General features: G+C 37.4%; 1 protein-coding gene across 1 annotated transcript in view; it reads left to right on the top strand.

Annotated features, from left to right (window-relative positions):
* Positions 1 to 25,410, top strand: part of MYO15A (myosin XVA) — a 1,299,796-nt gene that overhangs the window by 364,157 nt on the left and 910,229 nt on the right. The window contains exons 23-24 of the mRNA XM_044070057.1: positions 4,994 to 5,047; positions 22,671 to 22,752. Coding sequence (XP_043925992.1) covers positions 4,994 to 5,047; positions 22,671 to 22,752 — 136 coding nt within the window. The remainder of the gene's footprint in view (positions 1 to 4,993; positions 5,048 to 22,670; positions 22,753 to 25,410) is intronic.

The following is a 25,410-nucleotide window of genomic DNA, read 5'->3' as shown; positions in this document are numbered from 1 at the left end:
CCTGCTGTACAAGTTTTTGTTCGTTACGAGATGAGAAGTCTTTACACTATGCTGTTTTTTAGGATTCAAATTATAGCCATGGCCTAAGCTGTTAAGTAGACAGCTTCATGGGTTAAGGGCAGGACAGAATAGCAGCAGTGACAGGGAGTCACCCTGGAATTTACCCCTTTGGAGTTTTATCCCTGGAATAATAACTTGTCCTTTATCATGGCTTAATTGCAAATTGGTTTGCCGCTGTTTCCTGGTCACTGTAATGTAGTAGATTAGAGTAGGGTGTATCTTATACATTTTTAAGCACTCTTTTATCCATGAATGTGGGATACTACCAAATGCTTTTTTGTAGTCAGTCTATGTCATACTTAGATTCTTCCCATTTTAACAGTTCTCCGCTATGACTTTATTTAACAGCAAATTACCCTTTGTTCTATATGACTTTCTTTTATTGCCCTTTTGTTTTATTGCCATAATTGAGTTTTCTTCTAAATGACTGTATACTCCATTGGCATCAATTCCAATGTATAGTTTATATGTCATCGGAAGACACGTTATTGGTCTATAATTTTTAGGATAGCTTGCAGGTTCACTCTTAAATAGGAGCATTGTTTTTCCTGTTAGCTAGGTTGATGTCTGTTCGGGGTGCGCATATAAATAGTTCTTACTCATGGCTAAATCTTCATGCAAAGATGTTAATACTTTTAACCAGAAGTTAGGTACTGCATCCGGGCCTGAGGTTTTCCAATTAGAGGCTTTTCGTAACTTTGTTTCAATCTCAGTGACTGTTACTTCACCCCATTTCATATCCTGTACCTTTAAACATCTTATTCTTTCTTTTACTTCTATCCATTTAGCATCTTTGTTATGTTCCGCAGGATCTTCATAAATACTTCTCCATAATATATCTATTTCTTTTTTTGGTGATCTTTAAAATCCTTTTACTTTTTCCCAGTTCTCTGTAAAATTTTTTGGGTCATCAATAAATTGCTTATTTTGTACCTTCCCTTTATATTTATCTGCATGGCTTTTACGTTTTTCCACCTGTGCTGAGATTTTTAGTTTATTTGCAATAGTGCATGATAGATCCTGATCTGTTCTAGTACTGGTCATTGCTTTTATCACAGGATCTTCATAAATACTTCTCCAAAATATATCTGCTTTTTCTTTTTCGGTGGTCTTTCAATTCCTTTTACAGTACCTTGTTTCCCAGTTCTCTATAAAACTTTTTTGGGCCATCAGTAAATTGCGTATTTTGTACCTTCCCTTTATATTTATTTGCATATTTTCTAAGTTTTTCTGCCTGTGCTGAGATTTTTAGTTTATTTGCGATAGAACAGACCAGGATCTATCATGCACTAATACTGCTCATTGCTTTTATCACATCTTTCTAAGTATTTTTGTTGATCTCTATACTCTTCTAACAGTGACACTTATTGTCTTAATTGCTTTATAGTTTTCTCTGTTCGATACTTCCATGATGGTACTCGATTTCACCCCTTCCTTTCCTTTACTAACCTGTGTTCTTGTGGTAGAACATTATCGGTTATTAATTTAGCTGCACAGTAATATATCCTGTTTACTTCTGTTATATCGCATGGATCTCTATGGACAGCCCTAACTACTGTGTTCATCTGTTTTATCAAACGTCTGACTTTTTGAGTTATGTTAACCTTCTGCTTTTTGCCATTGTAGTGTGCTTGCTGGAGAGTGAGGTGAGGATTACAGAAGCATTCAGAAAAATCTAGCTCTCTGCAAGATATCAGCAGTTATTTCTAGCTCCTCATTATCCCCTGATACTGAGGAGTAAGGGTATAATAAGTGAAGCTATTGTGAAAAATAGTGCTTCATGATTATGGGAGAGACAGGGGACAAAAGAATTATCATTAACTTCTCACTCTTTTACATAGGGTTGGGGTGCTGTATCAGCGTCCCACCTTCTCTGTTTTCAGAACCACGTTCGTACCCTTGGGCCACAAAATACATTTTTTTAAAGTTTAGAATTATCTTGCCACAAACTAAGTGCTATTGTAACTTCTTCTCAGCTTACATGACTTTGGTGTAATTTATAAGTGTCATACCAGTTGTTGCAAGTAGGAACAAAGGCTCTGCCACAAAATAAGTGCCGACATGACATAAGGGATTCCAGCCTGCTGCTGTTCTGTCATACTCTCATCCCTGTTCTCTAGTTCTCGTCTTACTTTAGTGCAATTTCTGAATTTCTAGTGCTGTGAAAAACTAGTGATATATTAGGTATCTTTACAGAGGAGTAACAATTAGCATGACAAGTTAGATGTCCTGGACATCTTTGTGAAACAAAAGTGACAGAAACTGGATGCCTTTTTTGGCAAAGCAACCTTTTTAAAAAGAAACGTTTAGCTGATTCTGATTCTGTAAGTTTCCTTTCTGATTCTGATTCTGTAAGACATCAGTAAGGTTCGTTTGAATATTAAGGACAAATATTTGTTTTAGCAGTCTTCTGCAATGAGTAGACTTTGTATAACAAAAGCATTAAGACATGCTGAGCATATAAACTCCTTACCTTTTCAAAACTACTATATGCAAATTTGATGCTGTACATAAAGTTTATATTTCTCCCACCAAACTATCTCGGTTCTGTCCTTCCCTGTTTAGGTGGAAATTATTTATCATGTGAATCTCCCGTGGCTGCCATTTTGCGTTCTACCAGTATGTCATCCATGTACGTTACTGTTGTGCATTTCTGTGTCATACCTGTTTCTTTTACAAGTATGTTTCACATTCTCTTGGATGCTGAGGCACAGAATGAAATTTGATAAGTGAAACGGTTTTGTTAACATTCAAAGGCCGCATTTTATTTCAAATCTACAATTATTTGTTCCCCTCCAAAAAAATTACTCAGCAAGCTTTAATAGCAATAGAAGCGTGGCTTTGTAACTCACAATTCATGCTCGACCCTAAAAAAAGAACTTTTTTCCCCCAAACCCTCTCCCATGAAAAAAAAATTAAAGTCATCTTCCTTGATAATATAACCATTGAAATCACTTCTCATAGCAAATTATTAGAGATAATAGTGGATGATAATCTTACATTTGACCTGCATATAAAATTGCATAAGAACTCATCAAAAACTAGGGATGATTTATAGAGCCAAAAACGTTCTCAACAATGAAACTAAAGCTATACTTGCAACTACTTATCCCCATAGTTCTTTATGGTACTTCCATCTTTACCAACCTTCAAGCATCACAAAAATCTAAATCTGAACAATGCTATAAGAAAGTTGCAAATTTGCAGCAAATACCCCCATTTAGAACCCTCCACTGTTAGCACTAAAAAGCCTAAATTGTTTAGAACTATCTATAAAATTATCCAGAATCTATCTGCTAGCCCAGCACTGGATAACATTCTACACAACTATGTTCCTAGTTGGTCAGTACGATCCAATGACCAAACACTCCTGACTGTCCATAGACCTATCAGATCTGCTAGGCATTGTCTGTGCTCATACCATGTTGTTAAAGTCTAGAACTCCTTACCTCTCTTCATCAGGTTAATACCCTCCCTCCCAAACAATAAAACAATTATGAAAGATGTCCTAGCCAAACACTGGCTCATTTCTTGCTCAACACCAGGATAAACTATATCCCTAAATGTGAACAAATACCTATTCATACCTTACATCGCCTTACTTTCTCTTCTACACTCATTTCCTTACTTTTGTCAATTTTTCCACCCTGGCTTTCTCTCTAAATATACCATAAGCCTTCTTTTCTTCACTTCATATTGCAATTCCTGTTAGTATTATACAAACGTTCTAAATATTAAATCATTGTCATATAACTTGTATATATTGTTAATGTTTTCATATATGTCTAATTTGGTATAATTGTTTAAACTGTATTTGTTTTTACTGTATTATTTTTAAAGACTGTAATAATTATTGATCCATCCTAAAATGTTTTGTAATACCTTGGAGCTTTTTTCCCGGGCCTCAGCTGATAATGGGCTCCTACCCAATTGGAGTTTACTGGCAAAGCATGACTTATGATTGATTCGCCTAAGGAAATGCATTTCCAAAGAATACCTAAAACTGCTTATATTTCATTAACATGCATGGTTTAACAGAACTGTGCTTCTTAATTTTTTACACATGTATTTCTGTTTGTGTGTGTGTGTGTGTGTGTGTGTGTGTGTGTGTGTGTGTGTGTGTGTGTGTGTGTGTGTGTGTGTGTGTGTGTGTGTGTGTGTGAGTGTGTGTGTGTGTGTGTGTGTGTGTGTGTGTGTGTGTGTGTGTGTGTGTGTGTGTGTGTGTGTGTGTGTAAGCGCATATGCATATGTCCATGTGAACATATGTTAGGTCACTGCATTCAGGCATATTTTCCTTCTAATTTTTATACCTTTCTAATGTCACCAATGATGTCCAGGGAGCTTTAAACTTTAATTCTTAAATCTGGCTAGAGCAAAGATACATAATTTTACTTTATAATTATGAATCTATACTTATTTATGTCTTTATTTTAAATACCAACAATAATTATGAGCAGAATGGGAAAAGCCATTCACTTTCTGTACTCCATAATACAGTGCCCGCGGTACAAGAGTCTGGGTTGGTACATAGGGATTGAATACTTTGTGACAGTGTACTAAAATAGTACCCATAAGCTCTTTCAACAAATGAAATACATTCAGCTAAATCATGGGTATTTATGCAATTGTAAGTCTATCATATGTAATGCTGTAGCATGCCTGAAACATGACGCAGTTACAAGACACTAAAACAAAGACATTCTGTCCATCTTTTATAAATATGTTGTGATAGACATGAGTTAGTTTAACACAGTAAAAAGTTAATCACACAGTTGCAGTGAAAGATGCCTTTCGTTTTGTATTCTAGCACTAAGAACTATGAGCTGGGCATTTCTAGCTTATGAACTTCAGGTAGAATGCAAAACAGAGAAAATAGATACAGCAGAAACAGGAGTACAAATTACAAATTTTATTTTCTTCTTTCTGCTGATAGCGACAGGAAGAGGCTCGGATGGCAGCTGAGGAGGAACAGAAGAAAATTGAAAGAGTAAGTACTACAGAATTATTGGTATAATCTTGTTCTCTTACAGCTTTTTGACTGAATAGTCTACTTTGCTGGATGGATTATCTGACACATAGAATTATACAATGAAACTGTGAAATCCTGTACCTTATTGTTCCAAAGACTTCTTACAACCAAGTGAAACCCTAAAGGTGAGAGGTTACAGTTATGAAATAAGAAATAACCATGTTTTAAATATTAATGTACTGCATAGTCAAGATATATCACTACTGACTGTGGGTTATAAGGGATTTATCTGCTTCTTGTGTACCTCAGTCACTTAGTTGAGTTTCTTACCTCTACTGCAGAAGGCAAGTGAGAATATACCCAACAACTTATACTCTGTTCATCTTTATTAATATCTACAGAATTATTATATTAATGTACATATTATTAAATACATCAGAAGTCCCTTACTTTCCTATTATTGATGTTTATTTTCAACCAGAAGTTTCCTATATTTGTGTTAATACTCGCCTCACAGCAAGACGTTGTCCCGTTCGATTCTCAGTTAGAGCGTCTTCTGTGGAGACATGCGTGAATGGGCGTACCTTCGTTGAAGGTTGTGTGTTAGAGCCGGCAACTCAGCACGTAAAAATCAACTGCCAATCATTAACAGACCGGAGTTCCACTGTGGCGACCCCTAACCGGGAAAAGCCGAAAGACACAACAACAACCATCAGTTGTGTGCTTTAGTTTAAGATTTTCAAAAAGAACCAGCTCTGCCACCCCCTTTAAGACAAGAGATAGGTCACCTCTTTGAAGTCTGAAAGTCACTGATTAAAGTAAGAACTCTTCATGTCTTTAGGGATAGTATAGGTGCCAACCTTAAGATTTTTTCATGTCAAATATATCTACACATTTCCCAGATGCACTAAGTGGTTCTTATAGAAGCTATAGAATGCAGAGTTACAGTGAAAGACTAAGCAATTACTTTTATAGGTGCAATAACTTTTCTGAACTAGCTAGACAATTTTTTAGTATCATATCAGCAGTGGTATATGCTTCTTAGGATCTGGTTGACATGACAGAATAGCCAGGATGTCGAAACCCACTCCGTCAAGACCACAACATTGAACATTGCATTTGTCAAAAGCTGACATAACTGAAGTTCAACCAATCAAAAATCATGGTAGGCCAGCAGCTCAGACCTCAATGTGTATTCAGGCACGTATGCATTTACCTAGTGAGCACAGTGTATTTAAATAGTACTACTTGTGGACGTCTGAGCTGCTAGCCTTTCAAGGTATTCGATGGGTTCAACTTCAATGTTTGACATTATGGTCTCAACAGAATGGGTTTTGACATTCTGGCCATTTGATCATGCCAACTAGATCTGCTTATTAGAATATCGTGACAATACTTTTACCAAAGTGTAGCCTGCCCAATATTCATGGTCCTTTCCTCATTATTTAGACTATAACATTTTTAAGATTTATCAATGTAGGTCGTGGAGGTGCAGAGGTTAGCATTGTCACCTCACAGCAAGAGGTTCTCCTGTTCAGTTCTCAGCTAGAGCACCTTCTATGTGGAGTCTGCATGTCCTCCCCACAGTTGAGTGACATCTAAAGACATGCAGGTAGGTGCATGCGTGAATGGGTGTGCTTTCTTTGGAGGTTGGGTGCCAGGCTGGCAACTCAGCACCGTAAAAATCCATCTGCCAGTCATTAGCGGACCGGAGTTCCCCTGGGAAAAGCCGAAATACTTTTTATCAATCTATTATATAATCAAAATGTTCTTTCTTTCTTTCCAAACTTCATGGTGTTGTATTTTGTAACACTGAACAAAGGGCTAGCCAGACTCTTTTGAAGTACATCTGCACCCAAAAAGATGCAACTATAGTCATATTATACCCATAGGATTACAGGATCGCATGAGTTGTAAAGCAGTTAAATCAGAGGACCATAAACACCTTCCTAGCACCCACCCTCAAGAAGCTCCTCCCTTTTCAAAAATGACAGAGAAGGTCAGTCCAGGAAGAAAGTAGATGGCTTTCTAGGGGTGATTCCAGGGAGACAACACGTGGCTAATTAGCATATGCCTCTCCCCCTAGAATGACTCATTAGCATTCCACACAGTCGCAGATCCAGTCCTTTGTGTTTGAGGACTATACACTATATAGGTGTACTTCATGAATACAAAAATCCTACTGTGATGTACAGACTTCTGTGTACATGTCATGGTAGGTTCATGAATCCATCCCTTCAGGTTAAATGTTTCTGGGTATACCAAATTTTAAAATGTGTATGTGTTTCATATAATTGAGAGATAGTTAAAATCATCTATTGTAAAGTAGTTTTTTGTAAGAGAAAAATTCTTCAATTACTTTCAGAAACCTGCCAAGTTAAGTAATTTACCCAGATGGTAAAGGTAACTGACTTGCTGCAGAAGAACTGTGTTATCTTTGATATTTAAATCTTGATTCAGAAAGATTTTGTGTTCATTAGCTAACATAGAGGGGGATCAATAACATCCTGTGATATCACAGTGAATGCTATTCCTTCATTTTGTTTTTTGCTACCGTCCAAACATACCAACATACCAAAAACTCTGCCCATTCATTCCCTACCTGAATAAAAGCCAGTTATGATGTAACCATCATCCAGGCAAACAGGGGATTTGTTTGTTTGTTTGTGTTTTATGTGCTTACCATGCCCTCTGTGTGGGTCTATGTTTAGCAGTCGAATGTCCCTTCATTGTAAACATAGCATCAAAAGTTCATTTCATTAAAAGGCCATATGATAATAAAAAATATCATTGCATCATCATAGTTGGCCAACATAAAGAAAACGGCATGAAGTACGTGCTTATTGGTAACGTAGGGATAAGGAAATTTGCCCTTTCCCCACTGTAGTGTGATCTTGGAGTTGGTATATATAATTAATGAGAGTGTGGGGGGCACAGCCCCCCACATAAGGACGATTAAATCAACACCGGACCATCTTTACAATAATTGTATATATATATATATATATATATATATACATATATATATATGTATATGTGTATATATATATATATATATATATATATATATATATGTGTGTATATCTCTCTCTCTCTCTATATATATATATATATATATATATATATATATATATATATATATATATATATATATATATATATATATATATACCATCTCTGAGATCATGCTACAGTGGGGAAAGGGCAGAGCTCCTTATCCCTACATTACCGATGTGTGTACTTTGTGCTGTTTTCTTTATGTTCACCAATTATGATCATTCTATGATATTTTTTATGATCATATGACCTTTCAATGAATGACACATTCAATGTTATGTGTACAATGAATGGCCATTGGGGGAACATGCCATTCAATCAGTAAACATAGACCCCTTCTATGTATATCCATAGACAGTGAAGTTTTTTTGGTGTGTAAGAGACATAACCTCTAAGATGGCCCAGCCTCTACCATCCAAGCAAGCAATTCCATCTTATCCCCATATCCACTGGGTATTCCAGTACACAGTGTACCCCCAGGGAATGAGAGAAATGAGTAGACAGTGCATTGCCATTTCCCTTCCCTCATTGTCTTCTCTGGCACTCAGGCTGCTAGTTGATCCTGGGATGCCTGGGTCTTTGTAAGGGCTTTATCTCTCTATACCAGTGTCAGTATCATTGGGTGGTACAGTGGTGCAGCGGTAGTGTTGTCACCTCACATCTAGAGGTTCTCCGGTTCGATTCTCAGCTGGAATGCCTTCTATGTGGAGTCTGCATGTCCTCCCTGTGTTCGTGTGGGTTCTCTCTGGATACTCTGTTTTATTCCCACGTTAAAAAGACATGCATCTGGAGTGTTTCTCCCTGCACCTCCACTGAAAATTAGCTTTGCTCCAAGTTAGACTTTCCCAGTAAACAAATGTTAAATAAATAATAAATAAATTAACTGTGAGTATGGTTAATTAAACTTCTGGCTTCTTTTGAGTTTTCTGAGACCTCATACCTGCAGGGTGTATGGTCTAATCTTGACCTCTATTTTCTGAAGGGTAGTGCTGCGGAAGCGTTGTTGCCTCACAGTAAGACGCTGTCCGGTTTGATTCTCAGCTAGTGCATCTTCTGCATGGAGACATGCATGAATGGGCATACCTTCATTGAAGGTTGTGCATCAGGGCTGATAACTCGCACATAAAAATCAACTACCAATCATTAGCGGACCAGAGTTCCGCTGTGGCGACCCCTAACCGGGAAAAGCCGAAAGACACAACAATAGTGTTATGACTTTTTTCACAGTACCTGCATAGATTTCCTTTGGGAACTTCAGTTTCTTTCCACCAACTAAAAACATGCTGCTTGACTGGGTAAAGTGAATTGTTCATGTGTACATTACGTTTGTCCTTTTGCCTTGTGGCTCAGGTCATGGCTAAAAATGATCATAAATGACCAGTTTATTTATATAGTTAAATAAAGTAAGAAATGTACTCTAGCATTTAAAGATTCCCGACAAACTGAAAACACTATCACATGTTCTATTTAATCTACAATGAAAGAAAACAAGAAACTGTGGCATATGTGGTAGGCGTTGTATGTCCTTAAACCAAGTTTCATTGGCTGTAGAAATTTTAGTATCTGCTAAGCAGAGAAAAAACTCATGTTTATGCACTTTATTATTTAAGGTTTCTTCTGTATTTTTGTTTTCATTGTTTGTCAGTTTTGTCACATTAATGCATTTGGGAAAGTTGTGAGAAAAACAATGTTGCAGTATAAAAGGACTCATAGTAGCTAATCAACATTACTAATATCACAATTCAAAATATCACCAAAATAAATCAAAACCACGATTTGTTAACTTTCACCATGAAAATAAAAGCTCCTGTGAGACCGCAACCCCAAATTCCCTATTCTCTAACTATACTGGCTCTGAGACCACTAAGCCTTCAGGATAAAGAGAAAAGTTTCTTATCCATACACTTCTGCAGTTTCAAATGACTGAAGTCTCAGTAACTGCTTAGCAGGAATTCAGTTAAAAATGTTTGCTGATTCCGGTCAAATCAACATTAGTGAAACCTATGTCTTACAGCAGAAAATGTCTGGCTCAGTAAATGCAGCTGCTGTGGAGGAAGATGCAACTCATTAGAGGCAGAGCAGTTTGGTCTGTCCCACGTCACTCCACAAAGAGGGGGATCCATGGACAGATAAGCCAAATGCCCATGCGGTGTCACTAGTTTCAAGCATTCTAAAGATCAAAGATAGCTTAACAGACTCAAGGTCAATAAAGCCTATCTAGGATTTTGTGTGGAAAAGATTAGTCTTGCACACTGAGTTATCAAAAATCATGTCTACTCCTAGCTTAAACAAGTCTAACATGCTTGTTTTCCTGGTATCTATAGGTACCTGTCCCAAAATTTCAAAAAAAGTACATGGAATAAAGCATTCTTTAGCCTATTGTTACCTATTTCCAAGAGTCATAAATTATTACATAAAACGATGAAATGATTTCTAAATACCAAGTTTCAGTTAACAGCTCTGTACTCATCCTAAAATGTATGAAAGGCTTTAATTGAATCACCTATTACAATGTATTAGTGGAAGGAATATAAGTCAAAACTGACAACTTCTGGTTTCTGAAATGTCGAACAAGAGAAAACAAAAATCTACTTTTCTGCAGGGAGGAGTCGTCCCATGCACTCCCCATTTGGGAGGCTGTACCCCTCATACCCCCCAAAATATTATATATACCAGCTCCAAGATCTCAATGGGAAAATGGCACATTCATTGATCACCACTGTACCTCAATCTCTGTACAAAAGCTTCAACATTTTGGAAAGTCGATCAGATGGTCTCGACAGGCAGCTTTGTAGATGTCTTCCAAGGCCAGTAAGATGGAGGAGATTATCCACAGAAATGGACATCTTGTCCTCTATAAGGTCATATACCCTACCTAGCTCTACCATAGTTCCTGACTGCCCCAAGCAAAAACATCACTAAATCTAGCAATCCCCCCAGGAAAAGTGAACACTTGTTTGCACTTAAGCTCAGGTTCACCTTCTGAAGAATCAGACTGACCGCACTCAGTGTCAACTAGAAAATCATCATTATCCCCATCAGATTCCTCAGCATTCTCTGAAACAACAGAAAACTCTCTAGCCAAACTAGTACTAGAGCCATGGACGGGAACTCAACCACCAGAATTAGCTGTCTGCAGAACACTCAGCCAAGGAAACCACATCAGCGTTATAAACAGCTATAATCTGATTATCAGCTGTATGATGAAGCTTCTGTTTCTTTTTCTTATGAACTTCTCTACTCAGTAAAATGCCTGGAAGCAGAGTATTATATGTGACAAAGAGTCTCTTACCCCATACTACCCCTGAACCTAAATGGTATGGTTTCCCCATACCAATGCCAGGTACTGAAACAGGCCTGGAGGATGTTAATTACTCCTGCTATATAGTGGACGTCAAAGCTATACCAGAGTTAGATGACATGAAAGGTAAGTGGTATGTGGGCCAAGAAGTGGCCCTAACAAAATCACTAACTACATTCTAAGGCATATTTTTATTTTATTTTATTTTTTTAGGTGTAACTGAATTTCATGGGGAAACCCATTGTTGCTTCAGAAGTCTCAAAAATATCACATTTGGCTAAATATCTCGATTGGAAGTTAAAAATCTTGTGGGGTGGTGAAAACCATATACTAAAGGATTCTTGGGAATTGATGTGGTGGATCTATTTTCAGTAATTCCCCACAATATAGGCCTGGCATGGCTTGAAGAAGCTCTTAGAATGAAGACAGGAGTGTCAGACAATGATATTTTTCTTTGTTTGGAATTGGCTGAACTTGTTCTTAAAATCTTACATTGCATAACCTTTTGTATACATTTTAGAATTTTTTTTAAATATTGGTTGATTTCGTTATAGTTATATAATTGGCTGGCTGTGTCATATTCTCATCTGATTTTTATTATAAAAGTGAATTTTGTCAATTAACTGAGCACTGATAAAGGGTAGAACCCGAATGCTTTGCTTGCTGTTTAATAAATAGTGAGCATATCTATTTTGGGATTGGTCATTTTATTTAGTCATATTCCATTTTAGTTAACCACAGTACTTCTATACATTGTAAAAAAAAACCCTAGCACCTCAACAAAGCCTTCATGGTGAAGGCTTTGTGCAATATATCTGGGTGACTCTGATAAAAGTGAACTTGAAGTGTTTTGAAATATAACTAATATATCTGAAAGAGTATTCTTCAGAGATTTATTTATTTATTTATTGACATTTGTTTACCAGGAAAGTCCACTGGGCCAAGTGAGCCCATTTTCAATGATGGCCCGGGGAGAAAGCTCTAAAATAAGCAATTATACAAAAAAAGCAATAGATTCAAATAGAACTGAAAATTACAATTGTGACACAGTAGTAAAATACAATATGCAAAAGTACTAATAAATAATAGTCATGCATTGTAAGCAGGTTACAATATAAAAAGTATTATAGAGGTCAATAAAACTTAAAGGTACATGGCAAAATGCCATTTTCATGGGATTTAGATAATAAAGAATTGAATACAGTGGAGTACAAAGGGAGTGCTCAGAGTGAGTAGATACGAATAAGTAGGGTAGGGAGGAAGTACCGGGAGAGAGATGTTAAGGGGAAGGAGGAGGAAGAGAAGAAAGAAAGATAGCCAAAAGGAAGAAAAGAATAGAAAAATGAGAGAGGGAGTGAATGAAGGAGGATGGGCTAGAGAGGTAGAAGAGGAGAAAAAAGATAAAAGAAGACAGTAGGAATTGGTGTTGAAGGCTGTAAAAAGGCAGATAAGTTTATATTGAATTAATTTTAAGTGATGGCTGAGTCAGGTAGAGTGCAGTTACATATCCAATTGGAGCTAAAATGGTTGTGCAGTGCAGATTTGAAGATAGAGGGGTTTGACTGTAGGCGGATAGAGGCAGGAAGGTTATTCCATATTTTGGAAATCATCCAGGAGTATAGCAGGTGGCCAGCAGGTAGCTTGGGTTTATGTGTTTGGAGAAGATTTTGGTTTTCAGAGTGAAGAGGCTGAGCTGGAGTGTGAAGGGAGAATAGTGAATTGAAGGCAGGGTAGTCTTGGGGTTCATGTATCAATTTATGGGTGGTTGTAAGCTGGTGGAATAAGAGATAGTGGGAAAGTTCCAGCCTGAGCCACTGTAGTTGTTTCAAAGCAATACAGTGATGAGTAGAGTGTCGACTGTTTGTGGCAAATTTAGAGATCTTATTATAGCATGATTCTAGTTTAGCCTTAAGAGATGAATGTAGATTTGTGAATAGTGTAGCATCATAACTCAGAGAAGGCAGGTGGTAATATTTTGCTAGTGCTTATTTAGAAGAGAGGGAGAGGAACTTATTATGCTGGTAGAGTAATCCCAGTTTTTTGTGTGTTTTACTTATATAGTTATGAAGATGAAGGTCGAATTTAAGGTTTTCATCAATAACAACTTGTAATAACTTGGTATGGGTTACTATTTCAAGTTTTATGGAATTAAGAGAGAAAATTTCAAAGTCGGCTTTAGTGATGGTAGAATTTCTATTGAGCGTGAAAATTATAAGTTTGGTTTTGCTGGGGTTTACAAATAAATGATTTTTGTGAAGCCAGATTTCTACAGTGGGAAAAGCAGCGTGAGTGTTTTGCTTAAATGTGTTGGTACTGAGAGCAATGCAGATGATAGTGGAATCATCTGGATACTGCACTAGGGACCCCTGATGGATGATTGAGTGGAGGTTGTTGATGAAAATGTTAAACAGGAGAGGGCCTAAGACTGAACCTTGCGGTACGCCTGTAGGGTTGTGGATGAGAGAGGAGATGGAGTTCTGCCATTTTACTGCATGCTCTCTGTTAGAGAGGTAGTTTTTGAATCAATTAAGAGAGTGAAGAGATAAGCTTATATTACAGAGTTGGGTGAGGAGGATTGGATGAGAGATAGTGTCAAAGGCTTTTGAAAGGTCTAAGAAAAGAGATGATACAATGTATCCTGAATCTCGGGCTTTATTAGCAGTGTCTAGGAAGGATAAAAGTGCAGATGATGTGCTATGGACTGGGAAAACCCATGTTGAGTGGGGAATAGAGTGTCATATTTAGTAGGCAGGTTAGAAGCTGTTTTTGAACACATTTTTCTAGTATTTTGGAGATTGGGGAAAAGTATGGCAATGGGACAGAAGTTGGAGATGTCAGATGAGGGGCCACCTTTATGTAGTGCTAGTATAATGGCTTTTTCTTCCAGAGGCTGGGGACATAAGATTCTATGATGGATCTGTTTATCAGAATGCTATTGGGATAGGCTACTACATCAGTGGCAAGTTTAAGAAATTTAGCAGGGATGTTATCAGCAGAGTTAGGGCAGGGCTTAAGCTTTAGAAGAAGTTTTTTGATGTAAGAGGTGGGGATGGGTGAAAGATTGAATTGTGGCTGGGAAGATTGTTGAATATTATGGGGAAAGAGCATGTCAATGGGAGTAGAGGGGAGATTCAAAGGGACAGAAGAGGAAGATGAAGAAGAGGAGTTGTTTGGGAGAGGAAGGGAGAAAGTAGTAGTTATATTGGCAATAGTGTCGATAAAGTAGGAGTTAAAGATACTAGCTATTTGTTCAGGGGACTTATCAGGATGTGGGCAGGGGCTGGCTTTGATAACAGGGTTGAGAAGGTTATTGATAGATGACCAGAATGTTTTGGGGTTTCTTTTTTGATTGTTTTGCTCATTCTAGAAAAAAATGTTGTTTGTCTTTTAGAATGTATTTTTTGGCCTGATAACATAGTTGTTTATAAAGAGTAAGGTCAGATGTATTTTTAGATTTAAGCCAGTTTTTCCATGCTTTGTCTCTATTTGTCATTTCTTTTGTTGTTTTTGTTAGCCATGGGGCATAGTTAGTTTTAGTTCTTTTGGTTCTTGAAGGGGCAAGAATACCTAGTATTCCTATGAATGAGCTATTGAAATGGTGCACAGCATCATCCAAGGGGAGAGTTTTATGCTTTGTAGGATACTATTAAAGGTACTGGGGTTGAATTTAGGGAGATTTTGTACTAGTTTAATGTTATGTTTCCTGGGGTAAGACTTGCAGGTGCAGATATTATAGACTGGGAGATGGTCGCTAATAGCGTTGGACATGTTGCTGGAGGTTATGTACTTGAAATGATCTGAGACTAGAATCCAGTCTAGGATGGATCCTTCATTAGTTTTGTTGCTATATCTGGTTGGAGAAGAGATAAGCTGGGTACATTGAAATAGATTAATAGTAGTGGGAGCGTGGTTGTAGGAAATGGAGGACCAGTTAATGTTCATGTCTCCAAGAATGATTGTTTTATTTTGTATCGTGAATGAGAGCCAAGTTAGGAAGTCTTCTAGAATTGGAATGTTGTTTCCAGGTGGAATGTATAAGACTATACTACATAGTTTTTTGCGTGGTTAATTTCTAGAAAGAAAATTAGTATTTTGCCATGTTGGAATGGAGGAATGTGGCCTTTAGGAGCTATATTGGGGCTGTAATGCTGTAATTAAAGCAAAAGGTGCTTCAATAAAGTATTAGTTTAAGGGTGTGCACACTTATTCAACCAGATTATTGTATGTTTTTTATTTTTTATATTTTTCCCCCAACAGATTTATTTGTTTTTCAATTGAATTGTACAGGTTATAGATCACATTAAAAGTGGGAAACATTTTGAAATGATTTATTCCGGTCTCATTTTTTTATATCACAAAATCCTGGCATTTTAACAGGGGTGTGTACACTTTTTATATCCACTGTATATTCATAAAAATATACATTTAGAACATGGTATCAACATTAAACTGAAAGAAGCTACCATTCTTTCATTACATTTTTTTGTGAGTTTGAGATGCAGCCCCAAGTACTTAGTTTCTTCCATGCCCAGCTTAAACTTGGATGGGTAAGCTGTAAGCTGTACTGCCCTGAGAGAATCTAATACTGCATAAACTTTAGGGAGCTGACTTTCCCAGTTTTTTACTGAGGATGACCATATTGTGTAGATATGCAGTGGCATATCAGACATAGAGCCACAAGGTACTGGAAAGTCGCACAGGGAATATATATAAGTGAATAACAAGTAGTCTGTGCTGGTATAGTCCATCAGAAGTATAAGAAACCATTTTATTAGAGAACCTGTCAATATATCTTCATGAGGTCTATGGTGAAAATCTACTGTGTTTTCCCTAATCTTTCACATAAGTCATCTACCCCCGGAATGGGATATGTATAAAATTTTGAGACTTTAATGACTCTTGGGAAATTGTTGCAGAAGTGTATGGCAGAATCAGACTTTGGTACCTTTTCCGCTTGACTGTTCCTGGTGATTTGGTAGTCCTCTGTAATTTTAAGCTTTAATAAATTTTGGATCTCCTGATTAATAGTCTTCCACTGACCTTATAGGATTACATATTTTTATCCTTAGCCTTTCTCTTGTTGGTATAATTATATCATAGGTCCATAAATGATTACTAGACTAATGACCCCAGGGGTCAATTTAAGCTGTGCTTGGCTGGATAAGCCTCTAATACTTAGAAAGCATCATTATTCCTTTGCACTTCTTAAAATACTTACCTTGGGAATTGATAATGTGCATCTGGGTCTGGGTTTTGAGCTTGAGATCTCCCGCAGGCCATACTAGCTAGCTACTATTACACCCCAGTCCTCCTAAGACTTTAATATGTTTACTATGTAAATTTGTGCAAGTTTTCACCTTTCAGGTCATCCTATCATTTAATTAACCTCACTTATATTTTTAGTTACTTCATAGGGTTTTTGACATTTGCCAGAATTTTGTTCTTGGTTGGTGCTGCAGTTAATACCTTGTCTCCGATAGGAAGTTTCTTGCCTTGGTGCTTCTGTTATAGCGTTGTTTTTGTACATCTGGATGTCCTCTTTGTCTTTAATCATAAAACAAAGAAGAGAGCATTCTGGATGCCATGGATGAATATCTAATGACAAACATAAGCTTCACACAAGAAAAGCTTTTGCTACAAGAGTTTCTACAAGTGTCACTTCCTATTGCATACATCACATCCTTAAAACTATGTACTAAACATAATTAATAATCACATACATTTAAAATTAATTTAAAGCTAATTGTGCATATTTACCCTTATCTATACATAAAAAACAGAGCTAAAAAGACAGTAAAATATATCAAAAAATCATCTGATAAACATTTTTGAATACATTATGTCACTTCCTATTACTTACATCAGACTGATGAATATACAATTAAATAATCATATTTAATTATATTCAGGCATTTCTATACATAAATAATGATAATAAAGGAACAATAGAATACATTAATTTAATTTTGTTAATTAATAGGCTTTGCCTTAAGTATATACTTTAAGAAGACAGATGTGTTTAAGCCTGGATGGCTGTTTGCTCTTAATACTTGTATCCATTTGTATTCAGCTCTTTATGTTTTAACAATGCCCCTTTATGTATAATGATTAATAGTAACAACTTCCATAACCTCAAACCTAAAGGTGTGACCTTCACCTTCTTTCTAAATATGTTTGTAAACATTTATTTTTATGTCTGACAAATGACTACAAATCCTTTATTTTACCCAGCAATTGGTCTTACCGACATAACTCGGGCACAGATTACAAGTTGCTAAATATACCACGTTACTTGTGTTGCAGTTTATATAACAGTTACACGTATCACTCTACCCTTATTTAGATGTAACAACCCCACTAGTCAAACTGTAGTATGTGCTACTCCCACAAGGATATGTACCATACTGCTTTATTTGATGGCTCTATATTTGCTCTTTATAACACAGCTTTTGATTAAGATTATCTGTTCTTTTATAACTAAACTTGGGCTTCTCAGGTAGAATGTCCTTAAGTTTTCCAACATGCTTTAGGATGTGCTAATGTTTTGATATTATATGTTTAAGGGCATTAGTATGTCTATTGTAATGGTCAGTCATATATCTTTTCTAATAGACTTTTCTTTTATACTACATGGCTCAACATATGAACATCCGATAGCTGTTCTATTTTCGGTAACAAATACCTTGATATCTTTTACTTCTCTTTTACTGTATCCTCTTGTCAAGAAACTTTGTGTCATTCCTTTAATCTGTATTTCAAAAGATTCTTACTGTGCATTTAGCCTATCCATTCTAGTCATTTGTCCTTTAGAAATATTCTTAGAAACAAATGATGAATGCATACTAGTCATTTGCAAATATGAATTCTCACACACATCTTTCCTGTATACTTTACTGTCAAAAAAGCTATAGGCATTCTTATTTAGTATGACATCTAAAAAGTGAATAGATTTCTTTGACGTCTCCATTTTGAACTTCAAATGACCAAATGTATTAGACAGATAGTTTAAAAAATAATCTAAACATGTCTCATCCCTTTTCCATGTAACAAAGACATCATCAACAAACCTCTTTTGGAATATAACATTATTATAGAAGGGGTTGATGGCATTGTTAAATATATATATTCTTGCTCCCATGGCCCTAAAATGGGAGTACCCATTGCCACTCCTTTAAATTATAAATAAAACTTATGGTTAGGGGTAAACAATTTTCTAAAATTAGGAGTAATAGCTCACAGATACTAATAATCGTCTATGCAGAAAAAGCACTATGCATAGTCAGATACTCTTTAACCCACTCTATTCCACAGATACTGGGAATCACCATGAATAAAGACTCTGTATCTACTGTCACAAATAATGTACTGTGGTCCAAGATATTATCCTTACCCATCCTCTTTATAGGGTCTCACTGGGGGGCTGGATAGTATTTTGTGTTCCTTCAGCAAGCCACAGAACATCAGTATGATTGGCTTAGGACCATAAAAATAATTCAGCAAATCTAGATTCAAACTACCATTTACATGCATGGAATAAATACTTGTACTGAGTATAGCTTTTATATGTTCTATATGCTGCTCATCAATTAATTAATAAGTTGCCCCATCCATTAAAAGAATGAACTGTGTATAATCCATTGCCCCAACAGCACCTACCTTATCAGCTGGTTTTATTATTGTATTGGGCTTATATTTTAACATCTTAAGTGCCAATTCTTCTCTTCTAGTTAGATTATAGAATGAATAGGGCAACATACCACTTATAAAGACATCATACACTTCGTTTCACAAGCCAGTTCAAATCCCTGTATAGCTGAGTTATTTACAGGCACAAAAGTACTATGTTTCCTCAAATTTTTAACTTCATTAGTTTTGTCATTAAACAAAACGTTTGAATTCAAAGGCCATGTAAAAAGTCTCATTTCTGTCGGAGGATCAGTGATATTGTCATTGCATGTAGGTATGAAGGTTAACCTCTTATCCAAAACTGATATCTCATCTGAACTCAAAATGTAATGAGAGATGCTAATAATTAGTTTGTTTTGAAGACCTGCTTTACTCAATTCATTGCCAGTGGTCCTGGACTACTCCTGCTCCTGTTTCTTCCTACATTTCCTTCTGGTTCTCTGCTTCTGATTCATGCCTTCTTGATTGGCAGGGGTGCATCTCATAGCAATGGTGGAAACTCTAAAGGGTCTAGGGCCTGGACAGAATTCGCATCAGCCATCTCAATGTCCGATATCATCACTGAGCCTCTAGTTGGTATATCCTGGGGCATATGAACGGGTGTCCTCGGAACTTCATTAGCTTCATCACAAAAGATAGGATGGCCGACATCCTTTCTTATATCTCTGATATATATTTTGAAGGAGACAATTTCCAGCTCCCAGGTTTCCTTGGCTACATTTACTATGTCTCTAGATTGCCTCCCATAGAGATGTTTAAAAGGGCTGAACCCTGTAAAGGTTTATGGAATGTTCCTTATAGAACCACTGCATGCAGAGAAGATATGCTTCTTTGTCTGATTCATCTCAAAATGGTATTAAAGTCATTGAAACATCCCTGTTGGTATAAAGGTAATATGCACAAGTCCTGTGCTGCTTAATTTAATAAACAAAAAAAAATGGCACAATTCTTTCATAACTTTGAACATAAAGGGTTTTCACTGGACTGCTAAGATCGCCTTGGATTTTCTCATCTGAGTAAACATGAGCATTAATTGCAGAGCTATAGCAAGCTTAGTTGTCACCATTTGGCTTCCCTCCTCTCGGACTAAAGGTGAGGACAAAAAAAAAAGGAAGAAGTTTTCTCCTTATGGATGAGGACCAAAAGTTTTATTGTGTATATACCCAATAGCTTTTTGCTGCATCAAACCACTTTGGTAAACTGTTGTAAAAGAATTATAATAGTTCCTTACTGCAGTTCATCGAGTGACTCTCACAAACAAAAATAAAACAGATTCTCAGGCAAAGCAAAGATTTAGTATATATATATCTACATAATATCTGTTTGCTAATCCATATCAGATACCTTTGGTAAACTGCAAAAAAGACCTATAGTAGTTCCTAACTGACAACCACTAACTGACTGCCATTTAAACAAGTGTGACTGTTTGAATGACTGCTGATGCCGCTTGCAAGGACTAACTAGCACCTCTCCTACAGAGCTAACCATGGCCCCTTACAGCTTGCACCTAAGGCAGACACCTCTTTCACCCCACCTTTGCTATCACTTTAACAATGGCTTTTGCTGAAACCTCCCAAGAGTGACATGGCCTCAGGGAAGATGTAACACAGTCTACAATTAGTATATACTAGTGTCACTTAGAGAGTTTAACCAAATGTCACAAAAACTGCATTCATATTGTTTTAAATGTATGTAGTAATAGCACTAGGAGACAATGTAATCCTTTACAATGACCATTTTCTTGCATTTTTGACAAGAAGGTCCATTTCTGAAAAGGGTATATTGTCTTTACTGCTTTCCTCAGTTCCTAATGTCTCTTGGGACTTGTCTGTCGATCTGAAAACCAAGAAGTCTCTTTCCAGCATTATCATGGGCTAGGTCTGGCAGTAACACCACATAATGCCTTGTGCTCCAACTGATATATGAAGTTTTACTTTGGCTGGAGGATAGTCACACAAACAATGCCTACTTTTTAACAGAATTTATCTGCCTGTTAGGTATCAAAGCTTTTTTGCTAGTTACCATACTCCCTGAATCAAGCAGGTGTACTTTTTTATTAAACCTTTTAATGATGACAGTAAACTGTTCAAAGAGCCTTTTCATCCACAACTTCAGTCATTTGGAAGTAACAATTATATAGATAGTAGACATCACAACACTTTAAATATATACATCCAACACATTAAGCAGAATTGCATTTTCAGTAACAAACATTTTATATATGTACAGCGGTAGCATTGTTACCTCACAGCAAGAGGTTCTCCTGTTCGATTCTCGGCTGGAGTGCCTTCTGTGTGGAGTCTGCATGTCCTCCCCACAGTCGAGTGGCCTCCGAAAGACATGGGTGAATGAGCGTGCCTTCGCTGAAGGTGTGGCTTCGGGCTGGCAACTCGGCACCATAAAAATCAACTGCCAATCATTAGCGGACCGGAGTTCCGCTGTGGCGACCCCTAACCAGGAAAAGCAGAAAAGACAAACAAACATACTTAGAGAAAATGTGAGAACAATATTACATTTGTCCTTCTCAGTATGTTTGAGGAAGGAGTCTCTTTGATGCAGACATCACAGCCAAGTGACACCTGTAGGGGCCTCTGCAGTTACATCCTACTGACACACCCACTATGTCTTGTTTATATTTCCATCCATAATTCCAAAACAATGCTGTGTACAAAGTACTGAAATATTTCATCTTAAAGTTTACGTAGTAGCAAACACAAAAAAATGCATAGTTGACTTCTGTCTAGTGCAGATAAATAAACATTGTTGTTCATATAATATTCATTTATATTGTCATGAATGTGATGTTTTTTCTAAATATCTCAACAACCAGGTAACAAAGACAGAACAGCTTAGCCTCATATGAAAGCTCTCAGCTAGATAAAATGCTGATGACAGTATGTGTGTAACTTGAGTGGTTGCTGAAATATTGTAAGTTGTTTACAAAATATTACAAACAAAATAATTTTTCTGTTTACTGTGATTTATAAAATTCTGTTTAAGACCTAGAACCTAAAGGATACTACCACTATAAAAATAGTTTAGTAACCCCTTATGGCTTCAGAGATAGGAGCATTTATTTGAAATGTGTAGGCAATTTGTTTCTTTCAAAAAACTTAGGGTCTGTACATTGGAAGTCACAGTGCAAACTTCCAGAACTCCCACTGTAGGGAATAAGTTGAACTTGCCATTGCTTAGAGAGAAATAAACCATGTGATTCAGAAGCATCAAAATGTAAAGAAATTCCACACGAGGTTATAGCCCTTGTCATTCATAACATTACAGATGCACCATCATTATTTTATAGTGGCTTCAGCAGACAGTCACAAGACCTTATCATGGTTGTTAACTGAGGCAACTTACTGAATCCTAACTATGTGACATCAAGAAATTCTTTCAGACAGACTGAAGGTAAAGCAATGTTATGGTGTTAAGAACAAGCACAGCAGACATCTCTAAAGGTAGCTTTAAGAAGCCATTGCAAACGTAACTTCAGTACTATCCTTGAATTCAATCGTCTCTCTAATGGATTTTGTAGTGTGCCAATATGAAGCAGCTACAGAAAAATGCTAACTGATGTTTTCTGCTTTTGGCTTTCAGGAGCTGACAAAAAGAGAGGTTGTGAATGTCAGTCACCTAGAAATCCCGGCTGATCTATCAGGACTGCTGCAGGTTACAGCAGGTAAGACTTTTTATTTTCTGTCGTCACTGTTTGGTGCTTCCTTTCTTTTTTTTTCTTTGATGAAAAAAGTCATTTAAAAGAGTGAAATTTGTATTTTGTATTCCTTGTGTAAATCATGAAAGAATAATAAACTGATTTAAAAGCTCTTTTCCACATTTGTTATGTCTTCATTGCTGGCAACACTATTCATTTCAATACACATCACACAGAATCTAAAACTGGAAATAAAAAATATGTTTCAGTTTTACAAACACATATATCATACTGCAGTGATGTCCTCATATATTTTGTATGGTGTGTGTGTGTGTGTGTGTGTGTGTGTGTGTGTGTGTGTGTGTGTGTGTGTGTGTGTGTGTGTGTGTTATTCCAAACTAGGAAATAGCTATATATAAGAAAAAGCTGCTCAACCTTCTTATAGGTTCATAGGTTCATAGATGGGTACTAGGCTATTAGCCCTAGGGCCTATATAAGCCTTGCCAAAAAGGTACCCTGGCTTTCGCCACCCAAGAAAATTATTTTCCTGTGCCCCTGTTGAGCAGAGCCACAAAAGTGATCCCTGGGGTGAATTTCCTATTTCCCATCCAATCATCAAGATTTTTCTTGAAGAGTGCTAATGAGGAGCTCTGTTTGACATAGATAGGTAGTCTGTCCCAGAGTATGGGAAGTCTCTGGGACAGGACTCTATCCCTCCAGCATGTTCTGTTTATTGTGGTGACAAGGTTTAGGTCCCTAGAGCGTGTAGCTCGGAGGGCTTGGGATTTCTTTAAGTGGAGCATGTCCAAGAGCTCTGGGTTTGACATAGCTTTGTATGTTAGGCAGAGATCGCCTCTGAGTAGGCGATATGCAATGGAGTAAAGCTGGAGTTTTTGAGACGGTCTACGTAGGGCACCTGTTTGAGGCCAGTAATCCTCTTTGTGAAGTATTTCTGTGGCCTTTCCAGTTGTTGTAGATGTCTTGTGAGATACATACCAAAAAGGGGCATTGTACTCTATAATGGGTCTAATGAGTGATGAGTAGAGGGGAACAATGACCTCTTTTTTTCTGGATGAGAAACTTTTTGTGATGAGGTGAGCCACATAGAAGGATTTCCTGACCACTGTGGTGATGTGATTATCAAAGGAGAGACTACTGTCCACCTGTGTCCCAAGGTCTCTTATCACACTTTCGGCATTAAGTAGACTTCCATTTATGTGGTAGTTCATGGGTACAGAGTTTTTATCAAAGGGGATGACAATACACTTTTTGGCATTGAGTTTCAGGCCATGGCTTTGACACCAGGCATCTGTCTCAGTGAGGCCCTTTTGTAGTATGTCCACATCGTCAGGAGTTTCTATTATGGCTCCTAGTTTGCAGTCATCTGCAAACTTTGTTAGCCAAAGACCTTCTGTGTTAGCCTGTACTTCAGAGAAGTAGATACCAAACAGGAGAGGACCCAGGACTGAACCCTGTGGTACTCCACTTGTCACTGGTCTGAAGTCGGATTTGGAGTCTGCTACTTTCACAGTGTGGACTCTGTCCGTGAGACAGTTGGCAACCCATCTTGTGACATAGGGATTTATACCTAGTTTAGTGAGCTTATCTATAATTCCAGAGTGGGGGATGGTGTCAAAAGCCTTGGCAAGATCTAGATAAGCTGTTTGAACCACCTTACCCTCATCTATGGCTGGCTTTGGTGACTGCTTCAAAGAAGTCAGTCAGGTTTAGGAGACATGATCTGCCTTTTACAAACCCGAACTGGGTAGGGTCCAGAGTTTGGAGATTACCAATGTCTTTGTTTATGAGTTCCATGATGATACGTTCCATGGCCTTGCAGACCAGGCTCATCAGGCTAATGGGGCGGTAGTTCCCAGGGTCCGTCGTGGCTCCCCCTTTGTGGAGTGGGATAACCTTTGTGGTGCACCATTCAGTGGGCACAAAGCCTGAGGTGAGGCTATGACTGAACATGGTACTTTGGTAGGGTGCCAGTTCATTCTGTAGTTCATGTAGAACGCAGCCTGGGATATTGTCAGGTCCCATGGATACTGTGTTCATGGCTTTGGAGAGTGTGTTTTTTACCTGTGCAGCCATGATTACAGGAACTTTGCATTCTTCAAGTATAGAGATGGGCCCTCTAGGGGATGAGTGGGGGGTAAAGTTAACATTGAACCTATTTGCTAGGATGTTGGCAATATCAGTTGGTTCTGTATATTTAGTACCATTGTGCTGTAACTCAGAGCAGATCTGACTGTTGCCATTGAGATTCTTGACATAGCTATAGAATGCTTTGTGGTTGTCTTTAGAGTCAGTGGCAATTAGCAACTAGCTTTGCAGGATTTTATGAGGGATCTCATCTTCTTACTGAGGTTGACCAGGGAGTTCCTCCAGTCATGAGATTTTACTCTTTTTTGCAACAGTTTCTTTCTTCTTTTGTAGAGTTTGTTTATGGCAGAGGACCACCAGATTGGCTTCCTTTTTTTGGAGGATACCATCTTGGTTCCATTAGGGATAGCATGATCCATGCACTCGTGTAAGTGCTTATAAAGTGCATTTGTGTAAGATTCAGCAGTCGTACCTCTATTGTCTGTCTGCATTGGGTGTCATGAAGTTTGGCACTTCTGTTTTAAGAAGTGTGAAGTTGGCTTTGGAGAAGTTTTTTACGGTGGTTTCCCTAATTGGGGG

Source organism: Protopterus annectens, chromosome 1.part0, assembly GCF_019279795.1.
Source record: "Protopterus annectens isolate FY-2018-M chromosome 1.part0, PAN1.0, whole genome shotgun sequence".
In the NCBI taxonomy this organism is placed as follows: Eukaryota; Metazoa; Chordata; order Ceratodontiformes; family Protopteridae; genus Protopterus; species Protopterus annectens.
The sequence above is the reverse complement of the archived record's forward strand: the minus strand, read 5'-3'. Positions and strand labels throughout refer to the sequence as shown.